The 445-nt window shown below is 22.5% G+C and overlaps 1 protein-coding gene across 1 annotated transcript in view; it reads right to left on the bottom strand.

Annotated features, from left to right (window-relative positions):
- The window catches only part of LOC107626688 (CBL-interacting serine/threonine-protein kinase 9-like), an 11,786-nt gene that overhangs the window by 5,433 nt on the left and 5,908 nt on the right, over positions 1-445 (bottom strand). Inside the window, exon 8 of the mRNA XM_021115276.1 lies at positions 155-244. Within this exon, the coding sequence (XP_020970935.1) occupies positions 155-244 (90 nt within the window). The remainder of the gene's footprint in view (positions 1-154; positions 245-445) is intronic.

The raw sequence follows: 445 nt of genomic DNA, 5'->3' as shown, positions 1-445 counted from the left end.
TTTTTTATAAAAAAAATTATTAATCCATTAAAAATTATTTAAATTTTTTTTGTTGCTTTTATTTTCTGTAAAAATTTATAAATCTATCACAAAATTCTTTAAAAATCTAGTTATCTAATTATTCTAAAAATAAAAGAACTAATTTAAGACTTACTGTGAGAGGATTTGGATCAAGAATGCGAGTTAGTAGTTTCTTTGCCTCCTTCGAAAACCACGGTGGAAAAACATATTCAGCCTTTTCAATCTGAAACAAATATACAAAATTGAGATGCTCTTTTTTTTTTTTTCTGATAAATGAAGAAATGATTGAAGTTCAAAGGATAAGCAATACAAATGATCAATTCCATGAGGCTTAATTAACATTACTTGGCTCAAATATGTAGATAAATAACATATATATTTATACATAAATACATAATAATTAAATTAATAACTATTTTTTGTG

The sequence above is a fragment of the Arachis ipaensis genome, chromosome B02 (genome assembly GCF_000816755.2).
Source record: "Arachis ipaensis cultivar K30076 chromosome B02, Araip1.1, whole genome shotgun sequence".
NCBI lineage: Eukaryota > Viridiplantae > Streptophyta > Magnoliopsida > Fabales > Fabaceae > Arachis > Arachis ipaensis.
This window is presented reverse-complemented; position numbering and strand designations above follow the sequence as displayed.